Raw genomic sequence first — 14,521 nt, 5'->3', positions numbered from 1 at the left:
CCCTTCCCTCTGTTCCGCCTTTTCCCCGTGCGCGCTACTTCTTAGCTTGCTAACTCCTCCCGCCGCCGGTCGTCTTTCTTAGTATGTCGGCTACCACCGACTCTCACACGGGGTAGTCCGTCGACGGCGTCAGATGTGCATGAGGGACAGCGTGTTGATAGGTACCTGCTCCGTACGCGTACTCCTACAATCGTCTAGTCAGTGCCCCTCGCCCTCACACCTCCTCCTCTGCTTCTACCTGCTTCGCCCACCAACATATCAGTGGCACCATCTGTCTCGCTTTCTCTCCCCTCTCCTCTCCAACTCTCTTACAAGCAATGTACATTGCCGGGTGACAGAAATTCCCCTTCATCCTCGGCTGCTGCAATTGGTGACACTCTTGTTCCACTCTTGTGGCTTCCACTCAACTTGGCTTCTTGGCTCGTTGGTTCGCTACCCCCTGGATTTTGGGGCAGCTTCGTATTCGTCGCCGCTCTCACCCCTCTCCCCCCTGCTCGGTGCCTGGCTTACCTCTTTGGTATCTGTACCTGCAGCACGCGTCCCGAATGTGGAGATCAAGTGTCCTCAGCGCAGCCAATTATCGCGCTTCGAGCCGAATGCATGAAACATCCTGATCACCTCTGCTCCTCTCCGTCACTCCAACCAAGTCCGATTCCCGCCCTCACACAGGCTTTGGGTGTGACACGTCAAGGCGAGATGACCGTACCAAAAATGGAGGAGATGGACAAAATTGTGTGGCTATTCTTACGCGGATGTTTGGAAGACGACGAAGAGACGGGACTATGAGGGCCGCTCTCATTCCCAGCCACGCACTGATCAATGGTCACCCTTCACTCTCGACACGGCTTTACGGTGCCTTGCAGGGAGCTATGTCTACTCGGTAGAGGCACAGTGGCTCGGAGCCTATCCGCCCAGTCTTTCAGTCTCTGCGCCGCCTGCTTGCGCTTCTAAAGGCTTCTTTTGCGTTTCTTTCTGACACTGGTACCTCGCTTCCCGCAGTCACAGTCACTAGCTTCCAACTGTCGCGCCCAGAGACTTGCTACCCGTCCGCTTTCTTCTCTCTTCCCTCTGAGAACTGGTCTCTCTTCTCTTCTGCTTTTCTCCCTTCCTCGCCAAAAGGTATTGTTCACTTGCCACATCCCTCGAGCTCGAGGAGCGAATGCTGCCTACCCGCAAGTAATCTATTCAGTTTTTCCCTTTGGGTCTAAGTCCAGGACCGATCGACATTGCTCTGTGACAATCCCACGAGCAAAGCTGTTCCACCGACCCACAGTCCCTCGGACTAAGCCAAACCCAAGGCCCGCCTGCGTTGCACCGCGACTGAGCGCCTCTTCAAACCGACTCCCCTCCGCAGATTTCACCCTCATAGAACCATCCTCGCAGTACTTGCACAATTCTGCCCAAGGCTGTCGAGTCGCAATTGAGTCTTTGGCCACTATCTGTATCACGCCTCGTTGCGCGTCGAAAGCGACCATTGAGAGGTCAACATTCGCATTCAACCAAACCAGCGACCGCTCTTCCTTCTGTTAAATCGACATCCGACTGCGAAGACGCCCTCCTGCGTTGGACTACGCTGCGCCTCGTTGTCTTGCACCGGCTTCGCACGACTGCCCCGAAAGCAATCCGATCTTGAGTGAAAAGACATAATATACCTTTGCTTTTTCAGGAACGAGCAAGATCAGGCCACGTCCCTTCGCCGCAGCCAGTCCTTGGTCCGTCCAAACCGTTGTCGAGTTCGTCGCTAAACAACACCGAAGTCCTATAGAATATACCTGCTCGACTTGTTTCGAGGAGAAAATGCAACTCGACTCTTGACGCTTCGCCTGCGCCTTGCGTCCGGTGACCGATTATCCCCTTGGACATGTCAGCACCCAAGCCTCCTGTTGCAATCAAAAACCACTGTTCCGTTATTCATGACGGAGTCATTTACGTCTACTCGCCAGACGCGTTTCAGACCTTGGAGCTGAAAGAGGGCGCAAGGTGGAAAGAAGAGTCAAATGGCGTCTCAGTAACTGGGGCGGTCTGCGTGAAAGGTGGCGTGGATGGCGACAACTCCAAGTCTGCCTTGTACGTGGTGGGTGGTGCATCCAATGCGTCGACAACGGACTATACGGGGTTGCAGCGGTATTCTTTCGAGAACAAGTCCTGGCAAACCGTTGTTCCTGTGGTCAACGTCACCCAAAATCGTCTGAATCATGGAGCGGCGTATATCAAATCTTCGTCGACTTTGGTCGTCTACGGGGGATCTCAAAATGACAATGCTGGACCATCCTCAGAGACATTCACGATTGGTCTTTTCCCTCCCTACTCAGTGCTGGCATACAGCTCGACTGCGCCACCGACAGTCAGCCCTTTCATGCTACCATGGAGCCAGGACCATACTCTGATGGTAGGCGGCAGCTCGACCAATGTCAACCTGTTCACGTTTGGTTCTTTAGATGGCTGGCAGGACATTGGCCTTACACTGCCGGCTCCTCTACCGGACCATTCAATAGCACAGAGCGCTTTATTTACCCTGGCCGACAACAGCATGGTTCTACAAACATTTGACCTTGGTCAGGTTCCACCCACGGTGACGACAAATGTTCTGTTGAATCCAGGAGGTGCCCCTGCCGCATTTGGTGAGACCGTGGGAGGCACCGTGAATACAGAAACACCCTCGCCTTCGTCCACAACTCCCTCCAAGGCGAAGAGGCAAATATCGCTTGATGCCTACCCGAGCTATAATGGCACGCTGGCGCCCACGGCGTCTCGGACAGGATTCGATCTAGCACAGGGGGACGACGGATTGGTGGCGTTAGTCGGTGGTAATGACGACAATCCAGTGGTATTCTTTAATCAGTCTGGTAATGGCTGGATTGCCGCGTCCCAGTTATTTGGAAAGCAGCAAGAGCCGCTGGCAACGTCGAGTGGAGTACCCTCGCAGTCACCGACTTCAAGCACCCCAAGTTTCACTTCTGCTTCCACGGCATCGACCAGTGCAGCCGCAGCGGCCTCTTCTGGTAACAAGAACCAAGGCTTGACTGTTCTTGGAGCGGTCTTAGGTGGTCTCTGTGGTCTGTTAGCAATCCTTGTCATCCTCCTTCTTTGGCTGAGATCAGTTCGAAGGAGGCGGAAGGCAGAATCTGCTAAGGGACACGAGTACCCAGAAGACAAGAAAGGAAGTGGAGAGTACAACTTTGAAGAAAGAGGGCTTCAACCGCTAGCAGGGTATGGACAACCCATGGGAAGAAGCCCGATTCCTTCAGCAGTTGTCCCCGATGGAGATAGTACATCGATGTTTGGGGACATGAAGCCCGAACCAGCACTGCTTAACAGACGAGTTTCTTCAGATAATGCTCCAAACGGGTACCGTGGGTCAGGAATAGGGTTTGGGCAGGCATTGTTTAAGCGCGAAAAAGAGAGAGACAAGGAGAAGGAGAAGATTAGCCTCTCCATCTCCAAACCCATGATGCCGATCTTAAACGATTACCAAGGCAGACCGAGCATTGAACTTGGGAAAGCCACACCCCCCGGCGCACCAGCAGCATCTGTGGCTCCCGAGAGAAAAGCATCTCAACGCAAGACTGACGAGGGATGGGGCAAATACTTCCAAGGCGAGCCGCTTTCTGGAAACCGAACAACGTTCCTCTCCCGGAGTTCTGGTGCCAGGAGTGGGTTCTGGCCTGGATCCGGTGTCCTGGAAAGCTCAAGCAGGTCTCCCAAGTTCGTCCTCCGCGACAGTGTGGGCAATCCTCTGGAAGCGCAGAATGTTGCGGCCGGGAGTCCAAATCTTGAACATGGACCCTCCAACCCTCAGTCGAGGGGGTTGCAGTCTGTCCAGGGTATGTCAGGACAAATTTCCAATGCTAGCTCTGTGCGAACGGCGCGTTCCACTGATGACGACGATGACAACGACGACGAATATGAAGACGAGCAAATCTTCGAGGGTGCATTCTCGAGCGGAATCCCTGACAGCGTGCATGACTCGCCCTGGACGCCGGTGGGAAACACATGGTCGGGGCCGCCGCAACGACCACTACGCCCTCCAAGCAGTTATCTTGCTGCTCAGCAGGCACAAACACAGGTGCCACGTTCTCCTCCCACAGTAAGCTCAGATGAGCCCAGCGATAGCACTGGGACATTGGGCTCGTCAATCCCTTCTTTTCCAATGCCTAATTCGATTCGATCTGGTCAGCCAGGAGGGAAGGAAGCGACTGTCAACAAAGGAAGCACAACGACCTATCAACAGTCCAGCAGACCCAGTCATGAACAGCCAACCAAGACAGCAACACACGACTATTTCAGCTATGCTCCAGCTCATAAACGGAGCAACAGTCGGCAACTGCCAGATGACCACGCCAACGTCAACACGGATATGTCCTGGCTAAACCTTGGCACGCCGGGCCGGTGACTATCCAGCAGGTTCTCGAAGGTACTCTACCAGTTCCTGCTCGATGACGTTGCTAGGAAGCCACCGGGCAGCAAGGCGTCACGAGTGAGTAAGGAAGACGGATCTTTTGAGGGCCACGGTGGGGTCACCGACTCGTCGACGATGACGACCAAGAAACAGAAGCATATTGACTTGTTTCGCACAAAGTCAACGCCGAAAAACCGCTCACGTGCGTTTCATTACCCGCTGCAGGCGGTCAAAAGGGACACGATCCAGGAAGGCGAGATATGGGAGGATGAAGAGTTGCCGCCTGATCCCGACAGCCCCACGATCCCCCCGCGCGTGGCATTGGCCACCAGGGAATCGATGAGGAGTGAAGGGACAAGGACCAGTAAGAGGCTGACAATGTAAAAGATGGATGAGACGAAACCGCTCGCTGGCTAAGGGAGAAGGGGTCCAGGCACAAGAACAAGCAGTGGAAAGACAGTTGTATGGTTGACCCTGATCTCGGACGATTCCAGATCAAGAGCGACGTGAACAGAGCCGACACCACCGCCAACGTAGCTGGATATGAGGGGGATGACGTCGCTCATGCAACCGTGCAGAGACACCCAGCAGCCGTGACGACGCCGACGATGATGTTGTTGTGTCTATGTTCGAACTCATGTACTTGTGTACGATACGGCCAGAGCTGGTATAAAAGGTAGCAAAGCGATAATGTTAATGATTTCGTAGTCAACACCCAAATTACACCATGAGTGTCTCTGGAATTCCATCCTTTGTTTGTTCCTCTAGTCTTGCACTACGTAGGGGGGCACTATTATTGACGGAGTTGCTCTGCGTTTGCGGAGCAAAGTCGTCCATTTCCATGAGGTAAGAGTTTTTTAATGATGGACAAGTCGGAAGAGGATTCATCACGGCGAGAGAAGATGCCATGCCCGTCCTGCCGTCTTTCCAATTGACCATGCAATGCAGGACAAAACTTGCCATGTCGTTTGAGGAGCGCGAATCAGACGACAGGATCGACGCGCGTGAATCAGTGGAGTGGGTGGTGTTGATGCCCGGCAAGGCCTGGCCGGAGATGGCGCAACATGGGGGCAGTGTGGACTCTTGAGAAAGACAAGTATCAAATAGATTCTCCTTCCGCCACCATGCATGTCCATACCTCCTCAATAGCTTTTTGTGTCTCTTGTTCCCCCGCCTGATGGTGGAGAAGTTTCCGCAGAATTTATCCAGGAGCTGCAAAGGTTGCCGTCAAGCCGGGTCGCAAAGATGGGGAATGCCGGGCATCGACGGCGAGCATGACAGAACCGCCAGGATTGATATACCCGTGCGGTTGTAACACGTGCCGGAGGAACAAGCGCTCTAAGGATAGTAGCAGGGCATGCGGCAGTATGGAGGTGGAGTATTTCCCTTTGTGTAGCCCGGCTCTAGACGGTTGATCAAGGATCAGCTGAGCGATCGGACGGACTTGTCTTACTCCATCATAAGCATCATCATGAAATTCTCTTGCTCTTCATCCTCGATTCAGTATCACCACATAGTGCTCCGGGGGGCCGAGGGTGATGAAAACAAGGAATTGGGTAGGCAGGGTGGCGTTGACGTTCAGACGAGGCGGATCATGACGTTGAGGCCTTCTCGACGACGAGGCTGGAACAGGTGAGCAGCTTCGGGGACTTATCATGACATTATTGGGATGTGGGAGAAATGGGTTAGTATCTTGAGGGTCTTCCCTATCTCATTCTCCGCGCCGCGATAGAACTCCTTTCGGGGACGTGGCGACTCCTCCGTCTTTGCCCGTATCAAATAGGTTCTGGCTTATCTTGTGCGAATCCGAAGATAACGAGCCCACCTAGTTCAACCCGACTGGTAGGACGATACGAATGGTTGTTGGATGCGCTCTAGGATTTTCTAGTGTGGTCGCGGCGTCAAGGAAGGAGGAGTTACAGTTTGACTGTCTTCAGAGATGAATACACCAAGAGACAGGTACGCGGAGAGGGGTTTGCGCAGACGACAGGAGAGTTAGTGTGAGGAGTTGGTGATGAAGACTCGATGCTGTGAATCATGCCCATGTGTCGGCGTTGAACGCGCCTTATTGGATGTTGGACTGAAACCCCACCTGCCCTGGTATCAGCCCAAATGCTCGACTTGCAGCCTCTCAGAGTGCAGATCTTTAGCCACGCGGCAACCCCCAGAGTCCCTGCTTATAGGCCTATCAAGTCAAGGAGAAGCGCCCCGGGAGGCATCCATTTGGTGCCTGGTGCCGGTTTGTACATGAACCCGTGATGGTTCTATCATCCCAACTTCCGACCAGCCGCTCCACCGATTCCCGGAGCGTGACTAGTGACGGGTGGGGGCGTTCAACCAGGCCTGCCAGGTCACTGTTCAGCTGGCCAATTCCCCATCCCATTTGCAGGCACTGCGTCCAGGTTCAGTGGCTGAATTGCCCTTTGTTCCTCGAGGTCCCCCCCTATGACTGATAATCTAACCAAGTTTGCTCCCCGTCGGGCCTTGGAACCTGCTCGTGGGCAAGGGCTTTGGGGGAGCCTAGCTGTGGAATAGGCAGCCCCCCAAGACTTCCAGGTCCTCGCCATTGCCCCCATCCTATATCCAAGAGGTCATCATCTCCATCCATTCCCCCCCATTCCTCGCCTTTTCATTTGCAACTCTGCATATTATTACAACAAAACCAAACATTACCCAATCTGTCTACCAACCAAATCGGCACCTGCACCTGCACCTGCACACTGCGCACGGCACCACCAACTTCGCCCACCACCCCCGCTTTGTTTATCAGAACATCCATTCACTTCCATCGTCTTGTCTTTCTTTCTTCTCCTCTACATCTTCCTTATCCAAAGGGAAGATTTCGCTTCAACGAGAGACCACCGTCCAGGTCGTCTCTTCTCGCCTCGCTCTCACTCACAAGCTCACCACCCTGCGTCGCTGACCTTGCAAATCGACTTTGGTCTGATATAACCTGACCACTGCGCAACAGCCCAACCAAGTGCCCTCAACTACCATCAGATCCGATAAGAGTTGTCGCCTCTTGTATCTGTCGAATATTGTCAAGTGGTGAGTCATAGCCGTCTCTCTATAATCACTATCTGGGCCTCACTCCTGTGACGCGTCGCGATGTCTCCCTTTTCTCACTGGCTGACTCATAATCGCATAGCATCCAAACGCACGAGAATTCTTGTCGCAGCATATCAAGAATCATGGCTCCTCCATCTGTTTCGGCCCTGGGCATGGCCCTCAACGGCAAATCCGCATCTGTCGATATCCCAAAGCCTCGCGATGCCCTCAAAGGCCGGGACAACTTCACTGCTGTATCGGCCAACTCCAAGAAGCGTGCTGGCATGTTGCCAACGCCTCCAAACTCCATATCTCCGAACCTCCTGCCGCGTGGCCATAGTCGTCGAGACAGTAACCAGCATGGTCCGCTGTCACCCAAGAGCACGGCGTTGGACTCAGACATCGACTTGCAAGATGCGCCCGACAACCCTAAACCCACCGCGTTGAGCGCTGAGGCACTCGACAGTCTGGGTGACCTGGACTCGGCCGGCGCCATCACTCCGAACATGCTGGCAAAACATCATCTCCCAGACATCTTGCTGTCTCACGGCCCTTTGGCCATCAGGCACATCATGGGCTATCTGACAACCTCAGTGCCCGGCTTCTCACGTATCACTTCAGCCAAGGCGCGTCGCCTGGTCGTAGCGGCACTTGAAGGCAAAGGTGGTGGTGGGCTCGAAAGTGCCGGCCGCGACGGAGACGTGATATTTGAAAAGGTCGGATGGGGGCGATGGGACGCTCGGATGAAGGGCCAACCACCCCGTGAGCGTCACGGCTCTACCATCACTCCTCCGGGAAGTTTACCATCCTCCTACTCCCACTCAGGCCTCCAAGTGCCGACCCAACGTTCCTGGCGTACAGGGTCGGAAAACCTAGGGACCAGCTACACTGGCAATTCGGCGGTCTTTTCCCACTCGGAAATGGATTATGAGGATCAAGACATGCTGGAGCATGAAGCTGATAAAATGTCCTTGGATAACGACGATGACGGCTACGTCTCTTCGGTCGCCCCCGAGCCTCTTGACGAAGACCTCGGTGACGGGGAGATGACAGACGAGGAGGACTGGGCTAGCATCGGAGCCGCCGCACTTCGAGCTAGGTCTCTTCCCAATCAAGGCAGATCGGTGTCTGGTCCAGGCAGACTATATCAACCCATCGCGACCTACTCTTATCGACCAAGGTATCGGTCCAAAACACCTGCCGATCTTGCGCACACTGCTCCGACCAACCCGATCCCCGTGAACCACTCGACCACATTCACGTTTCCCAATGGCGCTGGCGTTAATGATTCTCAGGAACGAGCTGCTATCGAAGCTCTCCTGAGCCTGGGATCTATGTAATATTATGATGACCTTTTGGAGACACGACCGTTTCTTTCTAGAGGACGGTTGACGTACAATTTGGCCGGCATTCAACATGACAAGCCCCTTTGAGGGTCCCGCGGCACGGATTGATCGCGCTCCTTGCACCTTCTTGATGGAGGTCACGCATTTTTTGGGCGTTTTGGGAATATCTTTGTCACGACACCACACTCCACTGATGAACGATCTTTGACGACCTTGAGCCGCTAAGCTAAGCTGGCTCGGTTCGGGTGGATTATCCCTTCTTTCTGTTTATCTTTACTCACAGCTGTGGAAGCTGGCATTCAACTTCACTTCTACGCAGATCGCAAGGTCGATCTCAGCCTTTGACGACCCGACAACGATGCCTTGATCAACCAGCACGTTGGCGGCATATGGCACTTGGGCTCTGATGATATTTCATTTGTAATGCATGTTTCAGCTACCGCTTGAGAGCGGGAGCACCCAGAGCAGGATTGGGAAGCTCACATTTCCAACAACTGCCAAGGACGAAAAAGGGATGATGAAGAGCACGCAGCTCGTCTCGCAGGGGCTCTACTCGCCGGTCCTCTTTATTGATCGTACTGGGAATATTGGTTCTGCAGCTCTGTCATATTAGCTTATTGCACGGAGTGATGAGTTGCGTCGCACCGAGATTTGTCGTCTCTCGACTGGTATCTTGTCTCGACATATGGTAATGACGCCGATGATAGGTATTGAGGCAACAGGGTATACCCGCTACAATAACTACATCAAAACTATTTTCTTTTGTTCATGCAGGATGGCGTGGCATATCAACTCGCCACGAGGGACGGAGCCAGAAACGAGACTGTCCTGTCGACTTTCCGGAATCGTCGCCAGCACATTCGTAACACAAAACCAAAGATGAGAAAAGGCAGGAGGGATGAACGAGAAGAAATGCCTCGGAACGACAAGGAGGTGAACCTGAGATGGCACTGAGGATAGGTTGACTTTGGAAGAGGACGTTTCGTCTTGTTGATGTACTTCTTTTTGTCCTGGATTTTGGCTTCAGTCGACCTGGTGTTTTCGGCGACTCTACTCATATTGGCTTTTGAGTGATGTGCACGAAGGGGAGGGAGTGGGGGTGGGAGCTGGAGGAAGGGAGAGAGGGAGACGGAGAGAAGAGGCCATACGTGAGGGTGAGATGCTGTCTGATGGGTGTGTGTTGCGGGGTTCAAACTGGGTTCCAAGTAAGCGTGAGACGTGTGAATTCGATCACTCGGTATCCAAGACTGAAATGGTCGTGATCAAGATTGATATCTCGTAGCGTCCACGCAATCCCCATAGGACAAGTGCAATGAAAATCATCTCACCACGACTCGTAAAAGAAAGAAATGACTGCTCTCCCCGCTTCTCCTTCTCTCTGTCCTACACAGCCGAGCACGAGTACCTACCTCGCCTGCCTCCCTAGCTACAGGACTCGGGTACATTTTGTCTGTGGCAACACTTTGGCTCTCGGGCCGGACCGGACCGGACCGGCTTTGGCGGAGCTTCGAATGAGCAAAGCACCGAAGAAACGAGCAAGACGAGCAGAAGCGAGGGGACTCGTGTCAGGTCGTATATGCTTGTCCGCAAGGACAGACAGCGAGGCGTGTCAAAGTATCCTACAACTCGGAGCGAGATTGGTCACTTCTTTCCAGGAATGATATCGTAACATTCTAATATCGATCTGAGCAAAGTAGCGAAATAAAAGGAATGACTACGGGTCAATCAATCCACATACCTCCATTCCTCCCTCCAACAAAATAAGCAGTTTCATTGTCTGTCCCCTCACTTCTGGTGACGTTGCCATAATCGACCTTTTGTTCCTCGGTGTTGAAAGAGAGCATATGTCGTAAAATCAGTCCCTCCTCTCTCCCTCTCCTCCCTCTTGGTCTCCAAAAGTAATCCCAAGATCCTCATTCTCTGACCAGGCCGGCGACAGATATTTACGCACCTAACCTATCTCACTCCACCTTGGCCTTTTGGTCCTTTCATTCTTCTGTCAGAGTCGTTCAAACTCCTTCGAAACGGTGGCACTGCATGTACCAAACGTCGAATGATGAGTCCATTTGACAGTGTTCCACCTAAGCCAGACCAAAGCATGCTTCTCATACCTGATGATGGATGGGGATGTTGCAACTCATCCATCAGAACCGCTGGAGTGGCCCTCGATAGAGCCGACCCGTGGTGAGAAACATATAGTCCAACAGGGCAAATTACACCGCCAGAAGCACACGCCGTCGGCCTCGTCGTCACTTTCGTGGTCCTCAGCCTCGTCATCATCCGAGACGACGACTCCACCGCGGCGTCTTTTGGCACTTTTACCCGTGCTTTTCAGCCCTGAGGCCGTCCCGGCGTCAAAAAGTTCGTTACCATCGTCATTCGTACTCTCGTGATGCTGGTGCCGGTGCTGGTATTCATGCTCGTCGTGTTTGTCGTGACCATCGTTCCGTCGATGGTCACGTTCATTCTTGAAGATGCCCTTCGTGAATATTCCTGAAGGAGTTTCAACTCGATTCCTCCAGGAAGAAGTAGTTCCCGGATAGCTTCTGCTCTTGGTCCAATTGGGACTGGTACTTGTTGATACGCGGGCGGTACGAGTTAGGGTCCCGACGGAAGGTAACATCCAAATTCTTGAGGAACTTGTTGCAGCCAGTCAGTAGGGATTCGGGTGTGTTGGCACGGGCGTCCACAGATGGTTTGCCGTCAAAAACGATCACACGATCGGCAAGGTAGGTGGCCATGATGAAATCGTGTTCGACAATGAAGGCTGTCTTTTTGCTGTGCATGATGAAACGCTTGATCACGCGCGCCGCTATGATACGTTGCTCAGAATCTAGGTACGCGGATGGTTCGTCGATCAAGTAGATGTCTGCCGGGAGGCCGAGTGCCAAAACGATAGCCACACGTTGCAACTCACCACCAGACAGGTTCTGCACTTCCTGGTCGATAAAGTCGTCGATCTTAAGAGGCTTGTACACATCTGTCTGGAACTGCGGGCTTAGGAAGGACGCCTTGATGCGCTTGAAGAAGAGCTGGCGGACAGTGCCCTGGAACTTCGGAGTGATCTTTTGGGGTTTCATCGAAATATTCATGGCAGGGACCTTCTGAGTGCCATCGGGCTTCTCCACGCCGGCGAGCATTTTACAGAAGGTTGTTTTGCCTGTACCATTTTCTCCCATCATTACAATGATCTCCGAATCGGTGAACCTGCCCTTTTCGATCTTCAGGTGAAAAGATCCGAGGGTCTTTTCCATGGAGGGGTACTCAAAGGCACGGGCCTTGTCGACCATATAGTCCTCGCCAGCTTCGGCGATGCGGAAGGTCAGACTTTCCTCACGGAAGCGCAAGTTCTCAGTAGGGATATTGCCGTCGAGGAAGATGTTGATGCCTTCCCGAACCGAGGCGGGAAGAGTCACCACTCCATACACAGCAGGTCTACCGTAGAGAACGCAGATGAAATCGGAGAGGTAGTCGAGGACTGACAGATCGTGTTCGACTACAATGACATAGTCGTCGGGCCGGAGGAGTTCGCGAATGGTTCTGGCGGCGCTGAGACGTTGTTTGACATCAAGGTATGACGAAGGTTCATCAAACATGTACACATCCGCCCTTTGCACGCAAACGAGGGCGATAGCAAACCGCTGCAACTCTCCACCAGAGAGAAGACCAATCTCTCTGTCGGAGACAGCATTCAGCTCTGCCAAAATCAGTACTCATTCTGTTCTTCGATTGTAAATAGGTCTTGTCTGGTTACTCACCCAAGACATCCATGATGTGGGTGAGATTGCCCAATTCAGACTTGGCTTCAATGAGCGGCTTGACCGTCTTCACGGGGCCCTTGATGGCTCGCGGTAGTTGATCCACATACTGTGGCTTGACAATGGCCTTGAGGTTGTCTTCGAGCACCTTGGTGAAATAGTCTGGTACCCCGAATTAGAAGTGCATCTCCACAGACATGGCTCTTGGTAGTGCTCACTCTGCAATTCAGATCCACGGAAGTATCTCAGAATCTCCTCCCAGTCTGGTGGGTTGTCGTAGCGACCCAAGTTGGGTTTCAACTTGCCACTGAGAATCTTCAAGGCCGTACTCTTTCCGATACCGTTTGTCCCCACCAATCCCAAAACCTGACCAGGCCGTGGCATAGGCAGTCTGTGCAACTTGAAGCTGTTTGCCGAATATCGGTGGGTGACTTGGGTTTCAAGATTTGTGGGCAGGTTGATGATGTGAATGGCCCCAAATGGGCATTTCTTTGGGCAGATACCGCAACCAATGCACAGCATTTCCGAAATGTACGCAATTTTGGACTCGGGGGTAACTTCGATGCAAAGTTTGCCTGTTCGGACGACGGGGCATGATTTCTTGCATTCTTGACGGCATTTCTAGTGACAGGGTCAGCCTTGGTATCTCTGGGCTCGAGGTGTTGGTGGTGGTTTGGCTCACTTTTGGCTTGCACTGCGGGGCAGAATTGAAATGTTAGCAACATACCAACGGCAAGGCACAGGCGAGCAGAGGCCCCTCCCACCTTGTCGCTGTTGACAATGGCAATCCTTGAGACTGGTCAGTATACGATGACCAAAGTACCGCGGAATGAGAGCATACCTCGTCAATTTGTCCGACATGGTGACGTTAATTGAGGGCGATGGCTTTCGAAAGATGCAGTAGTGGGCGACGACTGAAATCAACAATGCTGCGAGGTGAAAAGAATTCTGAACGCTGAGAAATTGTGGGAATGAGTCACCGTCAACAAGAGCAGTAGCCAACTGACCAGCCAGGTGGCTATTGTGGTTTGTTGAGAGTGCGGTCAGTGAATGAATTGAATGAGGGCAGTGAATTGTGGACGGCCAGAAATGGTCCCTCGATGGGGCTTCATTGTGAATGACACACACAGAGGCAGTGGCCAACCAAAAAATCAAAATTCCTAGGGCTGTGATTGGATCAGGCACGCCAAGGCACCCATGTCCCGCCTAACCTGCCCAAACCAGGGCCATATGAGGACCTGCCTGACCCTCCCGGCGTTTGGTGAACTGGGCGGTTGAGGCGGCGAGTAGGTCCTCCCTAAACCTACCTAGGTAACTCGGCCACTCATTAACTGGCTAGGCCTGGAACAGGTCCTTCCCTGCCGCTTGCCCTGTCAAACTGCGCTTGCACTTCCTCTTACTTTTTACCCCAAAGCCTCGTCCCTCTCGTCTCGTGTGAGCCCATATTTCTCTCCATCCACACCCACCACAATCTTTCCAGACCACTTCTATATACAACGTCTATTGCGACCTAGAAAGACCTTCAGGTGCCTGATGGGCTCTGTCTGTTGATGATGGAGTGTAAGTTGTCCCGTTGTCGTGCTGATTCTGCTCGTCCCGTTTCCAGACTCGGCCGTCATTCCTTTGATCGGCGGCTGCTCGGCCTCGCCTTCAAGCTCAACGCTGCCGCGTCAAGTACAATACGTCGCGGTTGGAGAAATCCTAGCAACTCGTTGGAAATGTGAAAGTCGGTTCTGCTGTGCTCTACCAGCACCGTCCTTGGCCGAGATTTGGCAGGGAAGGCTGCGCAAGAGTCACCCGACTTTGGCACACCCAAAATCATCTCGTCGTCGTCCAACTTGATCGAATTCATCTTATATTGCCCATTGTTCATCTCACGCGCACTCTACATTTCCCCTTTGAAGCTTTTCTGAATCGCGGAAGTCCAAATTACTTGGTTCCGTGGCTGTTTTAGTACCGGTCTCTTCCAT

The 14,521-nt window shown here is 53.0% G+C and overlaps 3 protein-coding genes across 3 annotated transcripts; 2 read left to right on the top strand and 1 right to left on the bottom strand.

Annotated features, from left to right (window-relative positions):
• Nucleotides 1-1,861: 1,861 nt before the first annotated feature.
• On the top strand, nucleotides 1,862-4,783 carry AYO20_06540 (hypothetical protein; the record flags this gene model as incomplete). Its single annotated transcript, XM_022644829.1, has 2 exons — nucleotides 1,862-4,389; nucleotides 4,450-4,783. 2 exons carry the CDS (start codon nucleotides 1,862-1,864, stop codon nucleotides 4,781-4,783), a joined length of 2,862 nt encoding a protein of 953 aa, XP_022499296.1.
• Nucleotides 4,784-7,590: 2,807 nt separating this feature from the next.
• AYO20_06539 (hypothetical protein) lies at nucleotides 7,591-8,787 on the top strand (the record flags this gene model as incomplete). The annotated part of the gene is made up of 1 exon (XM_022644828.1): nucleotides 7,591-8,787. One exon carries the CDS (start codon nucleotides 7,591-7,593, stop codon nucleotides 8,785-8,787), a length of 1,197 nt encoding a protein of 398 aa, XP_022499295.1.
• A 2,510-nt stretch (nucleotides 8,788-11,297) lies between these two features.
• On the bottom strand, nucleotides 11,298-13,412 carry AYO20_06538 (translation initiation factor RLI1; the record flags this gene model as incomplete). Its single annotated transcript, XM_022644827.1, has 5 exons — nucleotides 11,298-12,490; nucleotides 12,552-12,713; nucleotides 12,770-13,159; nucleotides 13,279-13,340; nucleotides 13,393-13,412. 5 exons carry the CDS (start codon nucleotides 13,410-13,412, stop codon nucleotides 11,298-11,300), a joined length of 1,827 nt encoding a protein of 608 aa, XP_022499294.1.
• Nucleotides 13,413-14,521: the final 1,109 nt, after the last annotated feature.

Source organism: Fonsecaea nubica (genome assembly GCF_001646965.1).
Source record: "Fonsecaea nubica strain CBS 269.64 chromosome Unknown Scaff41, whole genome shotgun sequence".
NCBI classification, from domain to species: domain Eukaryota; kingdom Fungi; phylum Ascomycota; class Eurotiomycetes; order Chaetothyriales; family Herpotrichiellaceae; genus Fonsecaea; species Fonsecaea nubica.
The sequence above is the reverse complement of the archived record's forward strand: the minus strand, read 5'-3'. Positions and strand labels throughout refer to the sequence as shown.